Source organism: Geospiza fortis, unplaced genomic scaffold (genome assembly GCF_000277835.1).
Source record: "Geospiza fortis unplaced genomic scaffold, GeoFor_1.0 scaffold271, whole genome shotgun sequence".
NCBI classification, from domain to species: domain Eukaryota; kingdom Metazoa; phylum Chordata; class Aves; order Passeriformes; family Thraupidae; genus Geospiza; species Geospiza fortis.
The window spans coordinates 2315721-2333957 of NW_005054405.1; the positions used below are offsets into that span (position 1 = coordinate 2315721).

At 41.7% G+C, this 18237-nt stretch overlaps 1 protein-coding gene across 1 annotated transcript in view; it reads left to right on the forward strand.

Annotated features, from left to right (window-relative positions):
- The window catches only part of LOC102045587 (follicle-stimulating hormone receptor), a 78634-nt gene extending 60621 nt beyond the window's left edge, over positions 1-18013 (forward strand). The window contains exons 5-11 of the mRNA XM_005426211.2: position 1; positions 43-51; positions 2196-2273; positions 5628-5696; positions 5805-5879; positions 10738-10923; positions 16636-18013. The exon at position 1 is cut by the window's left edge and continues 62 nt beyond it. Coding sequence (XP_005426268.1) covers position 1; positions 43-51; positions 2196-2273; positions 5628-5696; positions 5805-5879; positions 10738-10923; positions 16636-17863 — 1646 coding nt within the window. The 3' untranslated portion in view covers positions 17864-18013. The remainder of the gene's footprint in view (positions 2-42; positions 52-2195; positions 2274-5627; positions 5697-5804; positions 5880-10737; positions 10924-16635) is intronic.
- The last annotated feature ends 224 nt before the right edge of the window (positions 18014-18237 follow it).

An 18237-nucleotide genomic window follows, 5' to 3' on the forward strand; every position in this document is an offset into this window, starting at 1 on the left:
AGTTTTGCTGTAAGTTTGAACGTTTGCTTTTCACTTTTTGAGTGTTCTTCTGCTCCAGCAAAACCTTTCAAAACATGATTTCCCATGTGTTTATTTATTAGCTCTGCTGGTGGAGTGTTGATTGTGATTTTGCAGGCATTGATGGTCAGAAGGTCTCAGTTCTTTCCAGGTCTCCCTTCTACAAAGCATTGGAACTTGCACTTTACAGACCACTCTTCCTTTAACTGCAGTGTGAGCACGTGTCTGGGCAGCCCAGGGGACAGATAAGAGCCTTTGACTCATCTGTCAGAAGTTGAAATCCAGACCAGGGTGGTGGCAGTGGAAATTTGTTGCCGCCTGGTGAAAATTTTCTGACCTGCATGGGAAGAGTCACTGATCTCAGAGCTGAGTTCCATCAGAAGTGGCCACACCACAAGAAAAGCAAAATAACAACAACAGCAGCAAACCACACCAAAACCCATACTCAGGGAATTATCTACCATACCCTTTTCCATTTTCCTCTGTCACTAAGACTGTCCAGAAAATCAAAATTTTTTTACTATGGAAAAATCCTGTGCCAACGAGGAAAAAAATATTTATGCAAAATTTTGTGTGAAAACAGGCTGTTAATTTCCTAAAGCACTTCTTCTGCAGAAAAAAAAATGCATATCAGAAAAACTTGGTTTCTTTTTCACTGAAAAATATTTTGACATACATTTCTCGGTCAGTTCTTAGTATAACTGAAAACATTGTTTTGGACAAGATTTATTGTTAATTAACATACAAAGTTCTGCATCTTCAGATGTTTGATTAGAAGATTTCAACCTGCAGAAATATTACTCCTGCAATTATTAATGGCTATCTTAGTAATAGCCATTAATATCAATAAAAATGCATATGAAACATAGAGGGGATGACTGAATATAGAGTACAGACATATAAGATAAGAAATCCACTTCAGGAATACATTTGAGTTCTTAATTCTGAGAACTTCAGTTCATTGCTCCTCAAAACCATGAAGGAAATGCAGCAGCTGTGGCACTACAGGGACTTTCACCTGTACACCTTTGTGTTTATAATCTGTCTTAACTAGACAGGAATTACTGCATCCTGTACCAGCAAGAGCTTTGAATTTTTTAGGTCCAACTCCTCACTTTCCTGTAAGAATAAGTAGACCTTGATACTGATTAAGTCCCAAACTAGACCTCAGTTCAAACCTTGGATCCTCTGAGGCCAATAAGAGAATTCCCCTTGGCTTCAGCTGTGCCAATATTTAAGTCCCAACGACAGGTCTTGAAATTTATAGAGGGCAGAGCTTTAGTAGAGGGATACAGTTCACTCACATGGATGCTGTGTTCCCTCCCTACTCTTGCCCCTGCTGCCCCTCAGTTAGCTGAATGAAGCCTCTGTGTAAGTGGCACTCTGTGCAGAGTTGTGGCTACATGGAGCTGTCAGCATGAGATAATTTTGGAACCGCACTTAATTTCAAGCTTTGCAGATAATTAATTTTGTTCCATGCTTTCCAACAGAAACAGCATGGAAACAGCAATATCCCCAGTCTAAATTATGAGTAACATTATTTAACTTCTTTGAGGCCTATATTGAGCCAGCAACAGAACGTTCCTTTTTTTATATATATTTTTTATATCAGTCACAACTGAGGAAAGAAAGAAATTCTTATTTGTCCATTCAACAAATTGCACTGACAGGGGTCCTGCATTTAAGTTCTTAAGCACATACAAAGCTTATAAGCACCCTTGTTGACATCAGCTGGGGAATGATTCATGGGCTGGTAGGTGCCCTGCTGAATCAGGCCAGAAAGGCTAATGGCTTTCCTCCTTCTGGTTGGGAGGCTGGGAGAAGAGTTGGCCTCACAGCCCCCTCTCATTGCATTTTCTGGGGAGTGTGTTTGCTGGAGGAGCTATTTCATCCACCTCAGGGTTATAGACCTGAGCTTATATGCATTTTAATGTCTTCAGCCTATTGGGGAGGAAAGCATGGGGGTGTTGGAAATGTTTTGCTCCAACCTTTTTTATCAGGAAGGTTTGTGCTCTGAGGGAGAAAAATGTCTTGGAAACTTTGGTTATTACCCTCTGTCTGTTGTACTTCCTCAGATTGAATATAAGGGAAAAATACTGTGTTTGAAGCAGCATATTGTATTGAAAGGCTCGTAGAAGTACAAAAAGGTGTAGTTTCTATTGTATTTTATTTTTCAGAGATATTCAAGACAATATCAATATACGTACAATTGAAAGAAATTCATTCATGGGCCTGAGTTCTGAAAGTGTGATTCTGTGAGTAGACATAGCAAACTCATTATTCTCCTTGTTAGCTCATTTCTTTTCCAGTACAGGGTCAAGGATAGCAGGAGTTGGGCACTTTTTCATACACTTCCAAATTCAATTTGAGATTTTACATCTCTCCTTGCCCCTGAGATCTCTGTATTCTGTTTCTCTGCCATGAAACAAATGAATGCTTTTGGGGTGGTTTTTTTTTTTGTTGTTGTTGTGTTCTATTCCTGCTCTTTATTTTAGAAGCACATCAGAGAGTGAATTTAGTAATTACCAATGCCAAGGTTAAACACCTACAGCTACAGTTCCCTGCGATACAAATTGTGTTCAAAAGGATGGCACAACTCATAAATATTTACAGTCAGACGCATCACGTAAAGACATTTATTACTTGTCCTGAACGTATGAAGATGTTGTGGAAATGTGGTTTCTTTGTACACAATGTTAATGCATTGGTACAAGTGGGTTCTCAATGCAGTTTGGAGCTGCGTGGTTAGCTGGCCCTACATTTGATTTGAACAGTCATGTATTTTAATGAACTAGCTGCCTTCTTTGATCCTTTCTCTCTGTATATCAAAACATACTGTTTGCTTGCTAACAAGCTGCCTTCCTTTCACTTAGCCAGTGGCCAAACTGGAAAAAATTCCCACCATGTGGTTTACCTGGCACACTGAGAGAGAAAAGCGAGGTTTGAATTGACTGAGCTCACGTCGATTCTGGGGGAGCAAGGTCAGACCATCAATAATGAAGAGAAGTCATTTGGCTTTATCTTTCCCTTTTCCTTATCAGTTATGCACAAGCTCTTGATACTTTTCTGAAGTTTTAAACACACACACACACACATATACACACAGGCTTTTTTCAAGTATATATTTTCACAAAGACTGTGTTTGTTTTCATTATACCACTGGAGGGTAAGATAAATATCCCAGAGTTTTGCTGTGTTTTGATCTCTCTGTGCTACTTGAGCAGCTTGAAGTTGGCTTTCCCCTTTCTCCCCAAAATGTTTCAGTGCTTATATCAGAAAGAAATTCTTTAGCAGGTTGCCCATAGAATATGTGGATGCCCCATCCCTGGAAGTGCAAAAGGCCAGGCTGGATGGAGCTTTGTGCAGGCTGGTCTAGAGGAAGATGTTGCTGTCCGTGGCAGGGGGTTTGGAACTGGGTGATCTTTAAGGTCCCTTCCAGCCCAAATTTTCTGTGATTCTGTGATTGTCATGGGCTCCCCACACCCACCAGTGTCCTAACTTTACTCTAGTTCTCCCTAGACCAGTTTGGGACAGAGGCCCTGCATGCACCCTTTGAGAGGCCCTGATTAGGCTTTCCTTGTGCTGTGGTGATCTTAGTTCATTTTAGGCACAAATACGCCTTTTTTCTATACAAAACTGAAGTCCCAGCGACTCGGCAGAGTCACAGCAACATCATTTAGCACAAGCAGGGAAACAAAGATGATTGAATCATCCAGGACCCACTGAACCCCCACATTCTAGGGAGAAACCATTTTAATAGGCCTAGCTATGGAAGGCTCCAAGCATATTTCCACCAGTAGCTTGGACTTAATCTTATGCTATGCATGGGATCAGCACAGGTGGGAGCTGAGGAGACAGTTGGTGATGAAGTGCTAGAAATTTGTGGAAGAAATCCACTTTGCTTCCAGGTCTGCATGCAACTTAGGCTGTGAGATAGATCTTTCCAGTCCTGAAATAGGGTGTAAATGGTACCTCAGGGACAGTGACCTGTTGCACTGGATGAATTTTAGAGTTTTAAAACTCTGCTCTAGCCATGAAATGATAAGGAAAAGCCCTCCTGTCCAAGTTCTGATCTCTGCCTCCATTTTCACCTAGCTAATGTAAAAGTTAGTGGAGTCAGTAAGGATGCTGGTTGAAGTGAGGGGAGAATATGCCTCAATAGGAATTCATCTATTTGTACTATAATGAGGTCTCAGGATTTGGGTAATTTTTTTTACTCTTTTTACTACTCAGATGCTATTAGCAAGGTGACAGGAGTATATAGTCCACACTGTGTGGCTACAGTGACTGTTTTACAGCCTTAGTATCTCATTGCATTAGCATCATGTTCAGTGAGAGAATGCAGCAAGTGCTAATAGAGTGATTAAAAACGTATCTATCAGCCTGGCAGCTACAAATTTATAAGATCAATGTAATATAATAAATGTTTCAAATGCTGTAAGCAGGGACCTGTCTCTCCTCCGTGCCTGCTCACTCATGTCTAATGGTGCTGGCAAGTGAAGGGGATGGTGACAGCTCTCCTGATCCAGCCTGACAGACATTATAGACACAGAGCTATGTGCATCTGCCTGTCATGGTCAAAAGAGCAATCCTTTCAGCCAGACCCATGACTGATCTCCGTGCTGACCTTAGCTCACCACCTCAGACCTCAGATAAGTGGGTCACTTGTATGCTCAGCTTTCAAAGTGAATTAGAAAAGAGTCCAGGTTGGCTGACAGTTTAATTAAATCAGGCCATTTCTGCCATCAATCAGCCCTGTCACTGCCTGTTGGAGAGGGCGTGAGCTGCGCGGTGACGTTTAAGGCGAGATGAAAGATTGCACCGTAAAGATGATAAATAGAACTGACCTCAATGTAAATTTTTAGCACCGTGAAGGGACAGAAGGAAGGTCATTAAACCTTAATTAGGTAATGCACCAGAGTAAAAACTTGGCAGAGAGCCCCAGGAGCATCAATTTCCAGGTTCACTACCTGTGGCCTCCCCCTGGGGAAAGGAGCCTGGGGAGGTAGGGCTGGGCAGCAGGGCAGACAGGGAGTGTAATCTGTCAAGGCAGCAGTGTAGGAGGAACCACCTGCTTCCTGGGCAGTTTGGCCGTCCCCTGTGCCCTCCTACCTGGCTCAGCGACCATCAGCCCCCCTCCTCCCCCTGCCTGGCTGTGGATGTCAGCCCATGGCACGCAGCAGGGCTTTTTCCCTAATAACTGGCAAACGCGAAGCTGTGGCCCAGCATTTCAAAAGCATCTTGCTAAGAGTAAAGCTGAGTGGCGCTGACAGCACCAACAGGAAAGATTCTGGTCTCCCTGGCTCCTCTGCTGCCTTCCCAGTGGAGCCATGAGCAGCACCAGCATCTTCACCAGCTCTGACCTTACTCTGGAACTTACTCCAGCTTCCATCTCTGATGGTAGCACTCATCCACCCGATTCATGTCTGCCCCCTCCAAAGCCTGCCTCCACTACTGGGGTCTTACAGGCTAGGATTTGTAGAAATTTCACCATTTCAATGCCCATTTAATGATTTTGTTTGCTTGAGATTCCCTGTTTTGAATTGCATACATTTTAGTCACGGAGCATAAATAAGAACACAACTCTCTTTTCCTTTTCTCTGTTGCAGATGGCTCAATAAAAATGGAATTCAGGACATTGAGGATCATGCATTTAATGGAACATACCTGGATGAGCTGTAACTATTTCTGTTGTTTGCAATTCTGAAAAATGAAGATAGTAACTTCTGCAAGATATTTTTTTTCTAGTCTCAGATTGTTTCAGCATAAAATATTGTGTTTTTCAGAAATCTAAGTGATAATCACAACCTAGAAAAATTACCAAGTGAGGTCTTCCAGGGAGCCAATGGACCTATTGTTTTGTAAGTAGCAGTTGGATAACATTTTTCGCATTACTGACTCCTTAGAAAAGGTCAGAGAAGAACATATGAATGCCAGTCTGGATTTCAATGTCTTGCAAACCTTGGAGGTCAAGACCAGAGGTCTAGTTCTGAATTTTAAAAAAAGGAAGCCATAACTGAAATATCAGTCTAGAACTTTATTTTCACTTTGTCCTCAAGTTTTTGAGAGTATTGAAGGTGAGAGATTTAGATCCAGGTTCATAAACCGGATCAAGAGAGGAGTCATTCTGCTTTGTTTTTTCTGCTAAAAAAAATGCTTTTGGTTTTCTGTTTGAGTAAAATCAAGACTGGGTGAGTGGTTCTAATGCTGAAATCTGAATTACTTGCCACTGAAGATCTGCCCCTGCATCTGTGCAAAATTAAGCAATTTTGCTTAATTCTGAAGCAAAATTGCCATCCTACAGGGATGGGGCTTGGGATAGGTATGAGATACATCCCATAGAGTTACAGCAGGATGTCCTTGGTGGGTGATGAGCTGGGAATCAAGAACTCAGCAGTAGAAAATTCAGCAGTAGGATGCTCATGGATCTCAGCCACCATTACCTTGAGCCACAGTTTGCCACAGGCTCCAAAAATATATGCGTTTGCACAGCTGCCTGTGTCTCTGAGCACAAGCCACCACATGTAAGGGCTGCAAGAGAGATGTGAGGTTCTTTTTTCATCTCACTGATTCATTGGAACCTTTCTCTCTTTGCATCTACCCTGGTTGTCCAGAAAGGGCTAAAAGTCACCCCAACTAAGTTAGAGGGGTCATTGGAGTTGTTGGAAGATTTTGCACAGATGCTAGAGTAGTTATAAATCTGAAGAGGAGGGAGAAAAAATGTCTGATTAACCTTGAGCTGAGTCCAGAGCTCTTCTGAAGGCCTCATTTTCCACTGTGTGATGGTCAGTGCACCTATGATACAAAGAGCTGGGCTTACTGCACTCTGCTCCACTTCCATTGTTCCTTCAAAGCATCTTCTTTTTTTGGAAAAGACTGACACTGGAGCATCTTTGAATCAGTAACATCGTAGGTGTTTCTTTGGGAAATCATTGTTTTCTGCAGTGAAAAGTAAGTGCATTTTCTTTGCAGGCTATACTTGATGCAATCATATTCTGGAGGTTTATCAAATTGATTTGCCTGTAGTTGAGATTCATTTGATAGTTTCATTTCTAACACTGAGTTATTTGTGTAAGAAGTTTTCTGTTCCATTACAAATCCACTATTCCGTGGATGGTAAATTATCTTTTGATCCTGGCTGAGATCATGAGAGAAGAGCCTTCTTACTCATCCATCACCAGGGATGTGCTTTCACTTGTGGAAATGATTGACCCATAATCATATCTTTGCTGGGACAAATCATATTTTTGCTGTTGCTGCAATCAAATCCATGTTGCAGACTGCAGTGTTCTAATAGAATGAATATCAAGGTGGTTTAACTCTTGATCTTCCTGAACCAGTTATGGAGTCAATTAATGCCAACTTCTATTTTATAATCCATCATATTAAAGTCATGTGAAAGAAACACAAACACAAATAGACAGCACCAATCATAGGCTTTGTGCAGGCTACAGAGTTTCACAAATTAATTCCTTTCTCAGACTTACAGCTCTTGGCTGAATTAGAAGCTCTCTTTGGGAAAGACACCAAATTTTGAGTTAAAGGATTTCAGCATTGACAGTAGGCCAGTAAATCAGATAGCTAATAAATCCCACAACTACACATAATCCTTCTATACAGATATACACTCTGTTTCCAACTTGGAGTTTCATAGCTTCAATTTTCAGCTGCACTGTTTCATTTAATTGTCTGCTGCCCCTCTCAGAGCTGTAGTGGCTTGCACCAGCCTTTGCTGGTGTCCTTAGTTCTCTGGCTGTGTCCTGGCTCAGTGCAGAGCAAGGCATGGCTGTGCCCCACCCAACCCTTGAAATTGTTCTTCATTGATAATCCCACATTTGGATGCTGCAGGAGAGCTCCAGTAGATCCCCAGCTCCACAGCTGAGCCCCTGAAGTGCAGCAGAGATCGCTTTAAATACAAGCATGAAGAAAATTGTTCTCCCCAGTCTGCCTATCCTGCTCTGATTTCTGCTCCAGGAGCTATTTTTTGCCATTTCTGTAGGTGTCTTTCAGACCTCATCAGCTGGTCAGTACTTCTGCTAATCCAACAGAGACTCCCAGTGGGAAAGGGAAGTGATTGGAGGAGAAGGCAGATTCATTTTGCTGTTCCTGCACCGGCTGCTGCCAAGGCTGATGACTCACAGCCAAGCAACAATAACACAAGAACACGTATTTCAATTGCTGATGCCTTCTGGTTTGATTTCCTCCTGCCACTTTATTATCTTGTTCATCAGGCTTATTTAATTTATCAAGCCTCTAACTAGAGAACAGCATCCCAAAGAACCTCTGTTCTGAGGTGTGTGTGGTAACTCAGTGGAGTAATTTACCAAACCACCTGCACAATGTCTGTGTTTGCTTTTTGGGGCTTTTCAGTAGTGTATCCACAGCTATCCCTCACAGACATACTGAAAAAAACCCCACAGGGTTATGCAAAGCACTTTCCCTAACTCACATCTGTTTATGTGTGATAATGAGCATAAAAAGAAAAGTTTCTTAAATAAGAAGTAACAAGTTTTTGTGGGAAAACTATTAAATATCTTTGAGACTATTTAAGAGATGATGAAAGATTCAGAAAACTTTTAGATATTTTTAAGTGCTATCCCTATTCATATTTATTTCCACACAGTGTAAAATCAATTTGGATGCAGTAATGCTTTTTAGCTAACAAGCCAAAGGAAACTTTTTTTTTTTTCTGTGCTCTTCTTCAGAACTAAGAAGTTACACATTCTCTTAATGATGCCATGAGAGATGCTGTCTGTGGATTTGAGCAGAAACCTGCTGTTTAGTTTTTGACTCATGAGCACACACTCTGGTGACAGTTTTCATTAGGCAGAGCACTGAGGGCAGCAGTCAGCACGAGTGAAAATTGAGGCTGCTCATTGCAGCCTAATTGCCTCTTCAAGCATCCAAGGTAGAAATCGATGGCCCAAAATTTCTCCTCGGCTGCCAGGTTTAGCTCCTGTAGAAACAGGCCCAGGACCTCAGGACCTCTTCTGTGAGAGGTGTGGCTTCTCTCAGCCTGCCCTGCAGAAGTTCACAGCACTTTGGAACACACCAGTCTGTCTTCTGTAAAAGGCACAGTCCCAGTTGGGGCAGTGGAGTGGAGCTTGTGTTTGCTCCTCTGCTGCCATAGCCCATTGTCCAGCTGCTGAAGGTGGCACATAATCCAGGCTTCCTTCAGAGCCTGGATGTAAAGCCTCAACTATGGGCACAGCATGGACACAAGATCATCTTTACCAATTTTACAAACTGCTTCATCATCTGCCTATGAACTTCTTACGCTTGACTAGTCCTCAAGCACAGCCCTTTCTTGGTATTAATTTTGCTTTCTAGACCAGAGAACAGAGGTGCAAATGTGTGTGTGGTACACAGCAACTGTCTAAATTTATTACATGCTGCTAAAACCTGGTCTCCTCCTCACATGGCACCACTCTCCTGTAATAATGCAATAATAAAAACAATTTGTGCATGTTGGGTGATAGAGATCAAATAAAATGTCCTGACATCACACTGTCAAAGATGAACTGGAAAAACTGTTCCTTTGAGGGGACATGGAGAAAACTGCAAATGCTGTCAGTCCAATTCCTTGATTAGGGAGAAATCTTTTCTTTTCTTTTCTTTTCTTGGAGAATAAGGAGCAGAGTAGCCTCAGCAAACACTGCATCCTGGATCAGTCTCAGGCTGTGAGAGCACAGGGCTTAAAGGAGGAAGAGTGATTTTGTGAAGTTCACTTTTACCTTTTCTCTTCAGAAAAAGGAGTTGATCTCAGGCTGTCATGATCTGAGAGACACAGTTTGTGTCCCAGTAAGGGAAATGCAGAGATGTTTTGCCCCAGCTGCTACAGTCTGGAGCTATGGGGATGGATTTCCAGGTATCTCTTAGCCTGGAGATGGAGCACCCTTGGTCCTTCTTCCCTTTCTTCACTTTCATGGCTCAAGTCAAGATTAAGTGTATGCAGAACATGTTTCCTTTTAAAAGCCCTTCTAATGCTCTCTTTAGTTCGTTCATGGCTGCTGACTCCATCACTGCCTCTGATAGCCTGTCCCACAGTAACTGCCTTCACATAAACACATCCCTCCCAACCTCCCGCAGTCGTGCCCCTTTCTTTGCTTCAGTCTCTGCTAGATTTGTTTTCTAAACCTCCAAGAAGGTTTTGTTGGGGTTTTTTTGTTCCTAACAGGCTGAACAATGCCACTTCTGTCTCTCTTTAATGTTTTTCTTCCTAATGAGTACAAAATCTGATATCCCCAACCTGTACTCACATGTGAGCTTCTCTCTTTGTGCTTATTGCCTTTTCCACAGCAGCCTTCCCATGATGTGATGTTCGTATAACAAGCTTCTATTGTGATTTCACCAGCCACTTTTTTTGTCCTTTAACAGTATTATGGGATGATTGCTGCAGTTTCTGGGTATTTACTAAACCCAGCATCATATTGCAGTAATAGTTTATATGCCTGCTAATTTTTATCCAGAACATTATGGGATTTTTTTTCTTTTGTTCTCACAGACTAACACCACTAGATTGTTGTTTGCAATGGATATTACCTCAGTTTGCTGGAGGAACACCCAGTTGAGCACTGGATCATCTTTTCACTGTAGATTTCCAGCTGATCTGTTTCCAGTCACTACTCAGAGAATGAGTAGGACAGTCTAAAACACATATCCATTGTTTAGCAGAAGTAAATTTGCTTTTTACCAAGATTTTCATATGTTTTCTTAAAGGGATATTTCCAGCACGAAAATCAGTTTCCTGCCAAGTCATGGATTAGAACTCATTAAGAAGCTAAGAGCAAGGTCTACATACAATTTAAAAAAGCTTCCTGACTTAAGCAAATTTAGATCTTTGATTGAGGCAAACTTCACCTATCCTAGCCATTGCTGTGCATTTACAAACTGGAAAAGACAAAAGTAAGTGATTTAATTTGTTTTTCTTTCTGGTGCTTTTCAGCAGTTGATAGTGCATTAAATAAAATTCCTCAAAATGTGGATAGAAAAGGTCTCTTCAGCGCTGGTAAGTAAATGGATGGAAATAAATGAACACACAATACATGCAGCTTTATGCATGCCACACAGTGCACTGCCTCTCCATTGCAGGGAATTATTAAATTTAATATCATCAGCACTTTCCCCAGACACAACTCTGCCCTCACCTGTCATAAACCCATCTTTCACTGGGACCAGCCTGGAGCCACACCGAAGACATGAACCAGGAAACATTTGATAACTTTCAGAAGGTAAATGGAGGGGGAAGGCTGTGTTTGCAGAGAAGCTGCTCAACACTTGTTCATCAGTCCAGGAGGGCAACAGGACCACTGAGTGATCCCAAACTCTTCTTTCTGAAAGCCTCATTGATGTTGGAGCACCCCCCAGCCAAGCAGCACAGATACATTATCTGTTGAGTTCACATTCACAGCAATTTGGGACATGATTTCTGAGCAGATCCATTTCACACAAATCAACAGAGCAGGGTGGGAGGCTAAGGTGCCTTTTTAGACTCCAAAGACAATTTTCCATGCTGTTTTTAATTGTCCATTACCAAGTTGCAGTGAGGCTTTAGGCATCAGTGATTCTCATTGAGTATTTTCACTTCAGTCATACAGTCTTGAAATGTTCACGTTTAGTAGCTAATGAACCTCCTGAATCTGTGCCACTGGAAAACTTGAGGAACTGGTACCTACAAAAGCCCTCAGTATTGTTTGAAATTCTTCCTTCACTGGATGTCCTGAAAGGCTTGGACTTTGCCATGAGAGAAAAAAAAATTATGAACCATTGTTACAATTCAAGACATCATCTTCAGAAGTGGCATAAAACTTCAAAGAAATGTAAAACCATACAGAGAAAGCATAAACTGTTAATGGCTTCTATTTTAATACACTTTAACAGCTCCTTATTTTACCTTTAGCATTATATTGTCTTCAGACAAGGGAAGATAACTTAGTTTGCTGATAACTAATAAATATCATCTACATGTGTTTATAAAACTGTATTAAGAGTACAAGTGTGATGGTGGAGACTGTAGTGATGACAGAAGTATCTGAAAGGATCCATCACCCATTTTTGATCCAAAATGCTAAGTTTTCACCAGAACAGAACTAGATCAGCAGGCGACATTTTCACACACTTGTGCAGTCTTATGCAGACACAGTGCCTGGTGGCTTCTGAGCTGAAATGGATTCAGTCCTTCCAGAACTGGTGGCAAAGTGTTATTTTCCAATGAAAATGTGTTTAGTTCTGGATCTGCAAAGGAACACTGATATCACTCTGATTCATATTTTCGAAGATATTTGGCTTCTGGGCTGCTTGGGCCTAATCAGGACCCAAATCCCAGAATCTACCTCTTTAATTAGGCAACTAGACTTTTCAAAAACGAAAGTAAGCGTTGCTATTGAAGGGAAGCTACAGGAGGAAATAGTCCTGACCCTGTGGTAAGCTCTCAGTGTCTAGTCCCCTCACTTGGGCTTTGAAAAACTTCCATGCCACACACTCACACATGGAATTGAAGTCCACAGCACTCACTTCCCCCTTAGTACAGCCCCACTTTTGGAAGCCTTTCCCTGGCTACCAAGAAGGCAAGGAGAACATAACACAGCCCTTTGCACAGCCTGGGTAAGTGTAATTTTGCAAAGAAATGCCAAGAAACCTGTGAAGAGCTCACATAGCCCCAGTGTGTTCAAGGCTGGGCTGGAACACCAAGCCATGGTGGGGATGCTTCTGGAGCAAGTCTGGTCACAACTCCACCTCCCTGGTCAGCAGAACCAAATTGAGCATATTTATCCATGCCTTTAACAGTCACCATTTGTATTTTCTACCAAACATTAGGCATAAATGCAAAATTAGGAGAACCTATTACCTAGATGAACCCTTCCTGTCAGCTTCTTCTTAACATGATTAAAAATTTTCATTTCTTTCACACGGTCATGTCTCTTGTAGTGAAATTGGTGTGAATCTGAGATCCTCTCTCCAGATTAAAGAGAGAAAGTGGATGCATGTGTTTGGTTTGAAGACTGAAAGTATTACCATACACTTCAGCAGAGATTAGTCACACATACAGTAGCTACACCCTCTTTCATTTCAAAGCAGTTTTCATGACAGCTGGCACAAGCAGCGTGTGCACTGAAGGCTGCTCAGGCTGTTTAGAAGTTATTAATAGTTTGCATAGTGCTTGATCACACAATGTGTAATATTCCTTTGGTGAGAGCTGTGCTTGGCTCAGAGCAGCAGGCATTGCTTGTGGTGTGGGAGCCCTGATGTCACCTGGCTTACCGTGCACCCTCCCAGGAGAGGGTCATCCCTTGTGGCCACTTGGCTCACAAAATACTTCCAGGCAGTCCAGGGAGTACAAAAAGTGCATTTCTAAGGATCACAGCAGCAGCTGCTGTTCACATGAGAACTCTGGGAAGGAATTAAGACAGGGATGTGCGGCCCCTTTCTGGCTGACCGTTCATGTTTGATTTCCCCTTTTTGAGACTTTTGCAGCACTCAAATCCTTAGATAAAATAAGTTACCGTAGTGGATCATGCTCAATCACCTCTCCAAAAACTGTCTGCAGCAGCAAACAGGTGCTGTTGTGATAATGGAAAGCCTAAACCTGTTACAGCAAAGATGCTTTCTAAGTTTTGGAGGATGCCATATCAAGCACAGTTCTGCCAGTCTAAGAAACACAATTAAAACATAAGACAGTTTTGATTTTTTTTCTCATTACAATAAGGATCACATGTCAGTTATTGATCTGTAGTTTGAATAATGCGGTCCTGGCCTAAGAAAAGGTAAGCTGCATTGTTAAGACAAGTCTAGTACAGTATGTTGAACTCTCCTCACGTTTTTCTGTGACTGAAAATAATATCCTTGAAGTATGGATAGGGCAGAGGCCGGATGTTATAACCCTCAACTTGACATAGGCCATTAGGAACTTCAGCAAGATTTTGGCTTTCCTTGACATAAAGATCACCTTCTGCCCAAAAGAATGGCATTGATATGACTCTGTCCTTACACTTGATCGTTATTCTTTGGAGGAGCTGTCACTTGAAATCCTACTTTTTCAAAAAATGTGGCAGCATCAGGAATGGTGTTTGGGCCTCATCTCACAAGAACATACTATCAGTTGCTCACAACTCACTTAATGGCACTTTTTGGTGAGGATGATTGGCTTGAGATAGGACTTATTACAGAACACAGGTCAAGACTATTTATTCTGCTGAGCATGTTTCTCAGTACACAAGATCCTGCTGCCAGCAGATCCAGACGAGGCGCATAAAATAACAACTTAAATAACCACTTGTACAAAGGTAGTAATTTTTGTTTATTTTTGTCAGAGCACTCTGCCAATTTCAATTTTGTTCTCTAGGCTGCCCTTTCTGCAGTTTATTTTTCTAGTTTACTTGAGCAAAATAATGTTAAACAGTAAGGAAAATTTACAAAGAGAGGGAATGAATTAACTGTATTACGACACCCACGGTTGCAATAGGAAGCAAGGACCCACACATCCCTTGGGAAATAATGTTTTAACTTGTTGCTCTGAGTGCACTGCACAGCCCAAAGGGTGAGAAACAGAGGGCAAAGATATGGCAAAGAGTCAGTATCAGAGGATGGTTCTTCCTTCCCTTGGGAGTTTCATCTTACCTGCTCCCAATACAGGGAACCAGCAGGACACTCCCCATTGCCCTTCCCTGGAGCAAACACATTCCTTGGGACCCTGCTTTTATTTGGGACACTGGCTGTAAAAATAAGGCAAGAATTAATGAATTGTAATCATCAGAAATATTTAATTGTCCTTACAAATCACTCTTGCCTGGGTATATATTTAGGTCTAGGCAGTGCCTCCAAAATTTTAGAAAAAGTTTATTTTTGCCTCATGCTGAGAAATGATTGGCTACAAACATTTCCCTCAGTTCATTTTCAAAGAACCACCAATTGCTGTAGCTTTCAGTGCCCCCAAGTGCCTGTTGCACTAAAAAATGAAGGACTTTTTCTCTGTTATTGCTCCTTGGAAGCCTATATTCTCTTTCAGCCAGAGAACTGTTGATATATTGATCAATACTCTGGACCCTTCACTCATCCTTATGCGAGTAGAACACAGGAGAGCAAAATGTAATGCCTTGTTGTTGCTACTGTGACCTTCATAGTGAATATTTGACCTCACAGAAAATCAGTTTTCTGACTCAGTTGACAGGCAAGATAAAAAATATTGATAATAGTAGAGGATGTTCAGAATCTCACAGGAAATGTCCCTCGCCTTCTGGTGCTGGACCTTCATTAGTTTTCCTTTCTTGCAGACCCTTTAAACTCAATTTTCAGAAGATGTAGTGAGTGCAGAAAGTCAAAAGGTAAAATTAGGTTACAAAGCAGAATTCTTCCTTTTAGGCTGCTATCAGTTGTTAAAAATTTCAACTTTACTTGCCTAGAGAGTTCTTCTCTCAACTGTACTCAGAGTCAAGGTGGAAGATAAGCTGGGGTCCTGTCCTAGAAATTACACACCTAAACTGCAGTCTGGCTTGTAGGTGAATGTAGGCAGAGCTGAACTGGGTTGATTTTACAACAAAATATCAAGTTTTTTTATTCCATAACTCAGATTAGGTCTGCAAAACTGTGGATGCAAGTTCGTGGGACAGACAAATTCTAAGGCAGCCAAAGAGCTGTTGTAAAAACTCACTGTTCATTTCATGTTTATATTTGATATTTCTTGATATCTATGATGTTGTTGGAGCTGGTCATCTTTCTATCATCAGCCAAAATATTTGTTTCTTCTGTAGGTCTATGCATGGAGAAGGGCATAGAGCTAATACTCTACAAAATAAAGCCAAACACAAAACTATCAAAAATGCTAGCATTTACTTGTGCTTCTAAAAAATCTTAAAATGTTTAAAAAATACTTTCTGGCAGAAACAAAAGCAACTACTGTTTCCATTAAAACATTCCGTTTGGTTTGGTTTGGTTTGATTTTGCTTCACTTCACTTGATTTCTAATCCACTTATTTTAAAAAACAGTTTTTAAGCAAAATGGTCTCCTGTGCCTTGTGTTTCTGTTGGTATCTGTCATCTGGAGATTATCTGGAATCCTGCATGAATTTATTTGTGCTATTTACTTGTGTTACTGGCTAATAACTAATACAATATGACATACTAAAACTGAACAGCACAAAATGGAGTTATGTGCCCTGGCAGAGTTACAAGATGGTGGTGGTCAAAACCTTCAGGAAAAAGGGAATTTGAGAATTCCCAGCTGACTTAACTCTCTCCTCAAAGCTCAGTCTCACACTGGTGTTCATTGTCATGTATTGTCCCCATGCTTGTCAGTGACAGCTTAGGTGAGAAATTCATTTCAAACGAGGGAGGCTTCTTACAGAGTGTGTTCTCCAGGTGGATAACTGCATCCTGAGCATTAGGCAAACATTAGGTTTTCCTTCCCCGTGCAGCTTATGATGTTTCCATGTCATTTACATATTCTTGTAGTATTTTATAAATAGGGACCAGCCGCACTATTAATTTCAGGCTCCAGGGTAATCTATATAATCAGCTAACCAGAAAAACTGTGCTGTTAATGGAAACTGGAGGATTTTGTGTTTGTTTTTTGCCTCATACTGTGTTTCTTATCTTCCAACTCTACTCTTTTTACAATTTCAGGACCGAATTGCATCCGATATGTAGCATATCTCAGGTGAAGCAAGACTTTGAGGAGAAGCCTGGCAAAAAACTACAAAGAAGGTCTGCAGCTGAAGATTATATTTCCAACTATGGCATAGGATTTGACCCAGCAGAGAATGAATTTGATTATGGTTTATGCAATGAAGTAGTTAATGTAGCCTGCTCTCCTAATCCTGATGCTTTCAACCCATGTGAAGATATCATGGGATACAACATTCTGAGAGTCCTGATATGGTTCATCAACATTTTAGCCATTACTGGGAACACTGTTGTCCTCATTATTTTAATAAGCAGCCAATACAAACTCACTGTTCCTCGCTTTCTGATGTGCAATCTTGCCTTTGCAGACCTCTGCATAGGGATCTACCTGCTGTTTATTGCCTCTGTAGACATCCAGACCAAAAGCCAGTACTACAACTATGCCATAGACTGGCAGACTGGGGCAGGATGCAACGCTGCAGGGTTTTTCACGGTGTTTGCCAGCGAGCTGTCGGTGTACACGCTGACGGTGATCACCCTGGAGCGCTGGCACACCATCACCTACGCCATGCAGCTGCACCGCAAGGTGCGCCTGCGCCACGCCGTGCCCATCATGGGTTTTGGATGGGTGTTTGCCTTCACAGTAGCTCTCCTTCCCATATTTGGGGTCAGCAGCTACATGAAGGTCAGCATCTGCCTGCCCATGGATATAGAGACACCGTTTGCCCAGGCTTACGTTATGTTCCTCCTGGTGCTGAACGTGCTCGCGTTCGTGGTCATCTGCGTCTGCTACACCTGCATCTACTTCACCGTGCGCAACCCCAACGTCGTCTCCTCCAACAGCGACACCAAGATCGCCAAGCGCATGGCCATACTCATCTTCACCGACTTCCTCTGCATGGCACCAATATCCTTCTTTGCCATATCGGCCTCGCTCAAGGTTCCTCTCATCACAGTGTCCAACTCCAAGATCCTGCTGGTTTTGTTTTACCCCATCAACTCCTGCGCTAACCCCTTCCTCTACGCCATTTTCACCAAGAATTTCCGCAGGGATTTCTTCATTCTCTTGAGCAAGTTTGGTTGCTGTGAAATGCAAGCCCAGATTTACAGAACAGAGATCTCCTCGTCTGCTCATACTTTCCACACAAGAAATGGCCATTGCCCTCCTGCATCAAAAAACGGTGATGGTACTATTTATTCTTTAGTTCCCCTGAATCACTTGAACTGAAATGCTTGCATAAATTTGTGTCTGAGGCGGTGTGCTAATCACTTGCAAGTATGTGAATTTGAATAATGACTTCAGCATAACATGCAAACTTGTTTTTTATGAAAATTCTTTCCAATTCCCTATTTTTTGTTCAATGAACAACTATCAGACATGACATATCATCTTCATCAGTTCTTGAAGAACAAAGTGCCGAAGTTTTCGTGTACAAACATCTCAAGAAATAAATGAGATCATAACTGGTATCTCCTACCATGCAGGCAGAGATTCCCTTCATTCTGGGGAGATGTTAGTTGCTTATTGAGAATTAAGTAGTGGTTATATACAGTTTAAAAAAAAAAAAGGAGAATTAATTTCTTTTCCTGTGAATTGTGTTA